The 4,053-nt window shown below is 36.9% G+C and overlaps 1 protein-coding gene across 1 annotated transcript; it reads right to left on the reverse strand.

The window, feature by feature from the left end:
• Nucleotides 1-1,030: 1,030 nt before the first annotated feature.
• On the reverse strand, nt 1,031-3,152 carry LOC107671545 (uncharacterized). The gene is made up of 5 exons (XM_016464462.1): nt 3,148-3,152; nt 2,203-2,383; nt 2,033-2,116; nt 1,787-1,882; nt 1,031-1,458 (listed from the first exon to the last, which is right to left on the reverse strand). Exons 1-5 carry the CDS (start codon nt 3,150-3,152, stop codon nt 1,168-1,170), a joined length of 657 nt encoding a protein of 218 aa, XP_016319948.1. The 3' UTR covers nt 1,031-1,167.
• Between the last annotated feature and the right edge of the window lie 901 nt (nt 3,153-4,053).

A 4,053-nucleotide genomic window follows, 5' to 3' on the forward strand; every position in this document is an offset into this window, starting at 1 on the left:
TTTTTTTCAGCATGGAGGTGGAAAGTATATGATCATAGACCGCAAGATCAGATGTCTCTGTTGGATGCCATGAATGCTGCATGTGAGGACATCACAGCTGATCATTGCAGGGGATGGGTGCGGCATTCAAGGAGATTTTTTTCCCCGGTGCATGGCAATGGAAAACATCGGATGTGATGTTGATGAAAATCTTTGGCCTGACCAACAAGAGCGACAGGATGTCCACCAAGAATAATTTTTTTCATGGATGTTATTTTGTAGTTATTAAGTATTTTTGTGTATTTGTGGTAACATAAGAAATCTGAAATGTACAGTAATTGGACAAGCAAGATTTCACTTATATGTAATGCATTCGTACAAAAATAAATGTACTGCATAAATACAAATGTTCATACTTTTTTTTTCTTTTCTATGTACTATTGACTCTTCTCAACAAATATCAGATTTTTTATAAAACCTTCATTTCCATGGTTGACTATCATGGTGAAAAAACAACTAAACATTTTGACCAGTGTGGCTCACACGATGACAAAAATACTTTATATTTTGGTGGCCTTGGCCAAATTACTGACACGATAACTAGGTTTTGAAGCATGAATGAAATGTTTTGGGTGAGTAACTACATTTTGCAGACATGCAATAAAGTTCTGAAGTTCCAGGAAACAGTTGTGACATTTGCACTCACAGTTTAGAGAATGTTAAGATTGTTTCGAAAAATGTGCCAAAGCAATTGAGAAAAACTGTAAATAGTAATATTTCACAATATTACTGTTTTTACAGCTTTTTCAAAAAGAATAAAATGCAGCCTTGGTGAGCATAAGAGGCTTCTTTCAGACAGATTCAAATCTTCCGACATCAAACTTTTCTATTATTCTATTACATATTACAAATTTTAATGTTAATAAAAACAATCGATACTATAATGTAACATATTATGAATACTATTTTATTATGCAAATTAGATCTCTTTTACACATTTCACATGTAGAAAATCACAAGTCACAGTTTAGGCATTATATAGAGACTCCAATATTTATTTGTATTATAATATATATTAAAACTGCGCATAAAGTGCATAAACTATGTTGTTACACCTGCTTAACAGGCTGTCACATTAAATACTAGGCATTAACAATGTCCTGTAAAAACATCCAACTTTTGTCAAAACTACGGGGATGACCTCTTCCTCCTCATCCCACAGAGTTTATGGAAGGGGGACACTCTAGAGTGGGCTTTCTGTGAGTCTCCTAGGGACTCTGGATCACTTTCTGGATCAGAATGTAATTGTGCTGCTTCCGGAGCAGCAACGTACACTGGGACAGTGGGAAGAGACGTTTGTGACCGATCCACAGATAATCTTGTCTTTCCCTCCTCAGAAGCATTCAGGCCTCTCAAGTGGATCACAAAATTTGACGTCTGCTGTTCCAAAGACATGAAATCCTCATGGATCTCCGAAAACTGTCACCGGAAAGAAAGGAAATGATTTACTGAACAAATCGAAGCATATAAAAAGCAAGCATATGGTCTTTCGCAAGTAAATCATGTTATATATATATATATATATATATATATCAACTGCTTGATAGATTAGAGCTGAGACTATATTATCACTCAGCTCTAATCTGCTGAATGACGTTAGGATATTACAATATTATAAACATTAACATAATGATTTTCTGTAAAGCTGCTTTGAAACAATGTGTATTGTGAAAAAGCGCTATACAAATAAATTAGACTTGACTATCTAACAGGCTCAGGCTGTCGTTATCTGTGAATGTCTTCATACCAGATCAGTGTTAGACTGTAATAACTCTTTGGTCCATGTAGAGTTGATGGTGGCACCGAAAGTCTCGTTCAGACCCTGATGGCTGCTGCGAAGTGCCTGAGGAAGAGCAGCCAGCAAAACCACATTTATTCAGGCTTTATAGCATGAAAGTTGCTGTATTGGCAATGTATTCTTGTCTTGATATGCCTATTTCTGATAATATCCTCAGAAATATATTAAAACTTGTACAAATGACTATATAATGACCTGTAAAAGGTTTATACTGGTTTCCAGCTGTGTCTGGCACTGTTGGGCTTTACTTTTGAACTGACTGAGCTCACTGAACAGGCTCTAAAACACAAACACATTCACATATATCAGTAAACATGCATCACAGAGGGCCACTGTAAGATTTTATATGGTAAGTAGTGTATCACCTCAGTGTCTGTGAGGACGGCGTGAGGGTCCTGTGCTTCCTGTGTGCTGTCAGGCCTCAGAGTCACTCGTGTGTGTAACTCCTCCAGCAGAGCCCAGCGCTTCTGTAACCCGCTCTGAACCGCACACACACTCGCGTCACACTCACGCTGAACCTGCAGCAGAGAGCGCAGACCGCTCACCCTGAGAGACACAGAACAGCAGCATTATAAACCGTCAGAAAACACAAACACAATAATAAAAAGAATACACCAAGGATTAATATCAGCTCAGAACAGACAGCCAACTAGAAAAGATTTTAAAAAATAGTGCTGCATGAAAACTGACTAGTTTACATTTGGAGTTTATATATATACTGTATATATATATATATATATATATATATATATATATAAAGCTTAATTATTGCTACATAAGGTAAAAAAGTGGAGATATGGTTAGAAAGCATGAAGCTCGCAGTGTGAGAATGCCAGTCTGTCCGTCACAACACACAGCAATGCGTTATGGCAAGGATGTCTCAGATAGTCTGACAGCAGATAAAAGTAAACGATAAATTAAGAGTGATCGTTACAAAAGTGTGCATCCAGTACATTGAACACAGAAGCTCAAACGTATGTGACACGCTAGAACAGACGTCACTGGTTCTCGCACATGCATTTCTTCTTTTAGATTTAATAGCGGCTGAATGCGCACATTTGAGCGTATTCTTTTCTTTTCGATGGCGGTTGGCAAATCTACTGCAAGGCGAATACTGCCACCTACTGCACGACACCGGCATGACAGCTGACAGCTTTTCCCCACCTTATTATACTTGTGTTCCTGGTCAAAAATGGCCTGCAAAAAATTGCTTATAAATTTCTTGTTATGCTATATTGGATTAAATCTTTTCAACTTGTTTTCCTTAAATGAACACAGGTTTTTTTTTTTGTAACTGATTGATCACAGACCTCATTGATCTGTGCTTATGCACCTCAGTTTTTAAGTGAACACTGACAGAATTCACAAATAATGGTTTTTGCACTTAAAAACTGAGGTGCATAAGCTCACATCAATGAGGACTATATTAATCAGTTAAAACAGCAACACATAACCTGTGCTCATTGAAATACAACAAGTCGATAAAAAGACTGAGTCCAATATTTGATAATATTATAGCATAATGAGAGATTTACAAGCAGTCTTTAAAAGACTGATCATTTTTGACTGAGAACACCAAATTAGCACAAGGGTTAATTACTTTTCGAGTTGTTTTAGCGGTTGCTGATCTGACAATATTTACTTGCATAGAATATTATTCTTGGACATTCTGAAATGTACCATATTTATATATGATTTGACATTATTTGATCTTTATTTTTATTTTATTCATCATTTGTGGTGTTGCCCTGCTTACACGTATAATTGCTGTTTGTCAGATTTCATGAAAATTATTAAAGGGGTCCTATTATGCTTTTTCACTTTTTTAATTTTAGTCAGTGTGTAGTGTGTATGTTTGGGCATTAAAAAGATCTAGAAAGTTACAAATCTCAAAGTCCACTCCAAAGGGAGATATTTAGTTTTTTAAAAATCCCTTTTCAAGAACTACAACGAACGGCTCGTTTGGACTACAGCGTTGGTTTCCGGGCTTTGTGATATCACAAAGCAGCTCATTAGAATTTCATTACAAATAATTCCCGCCTACAGAAATTCGAATGGTTGGTTGTGGTTAGAACGCTTGGTTGAGTGAACGCATCAGACGAGAAGATGAAGAAGTGCTGCTGCAGAGTTTGTGCATCAGAGAAAACGAAGAAGAAGAGCTGCTGCAGAGTTAGTGCATCAGAGAAAACCAAGAAGAAGAGCTGCTGCGCTGTAGC

This window comes from Sinocyclocheilus anshuiensis, unplaced genomic scaffold, assembly GCF_001515605.1.
Source record: "Sinocyclocheilus anshuiensis isolate Anshui unplaced genomic scaffold, SAMN03320099.WGS_v1.1 scaffold3077, whole genome shotgun sequence".
Taxonomy (NCBI): Eukaryota; Metazoa; Chordata; class Actinopteri; order Cypriniformes; family Cyprinidae; genus Sinocyclocheilus; species Sinocyclocheilus anshuiensis.

What these genes read in the sequence shown, in the direction of transcription:
- LOC107671545 (XM_016464462.1), bottom strand. An exon ending in CCGTCCTCACAGACACTGAG is followed by an intron (nt 2,117 to 2,202) that starts GTGATACACTAC and finishes TTTGTGTTTTAG; the next exon opens with AGCCTGTTCAGTGAGCTCAG. An exon ending in TACAGTCTAACACTGATCTG is followed by an intron (nt 1,459 to 1,786) that starts GTATGAAGACAT and finishes TTCCGGTGACAG; the next exon opens with TTTTCGGAGATCCATGAGGA.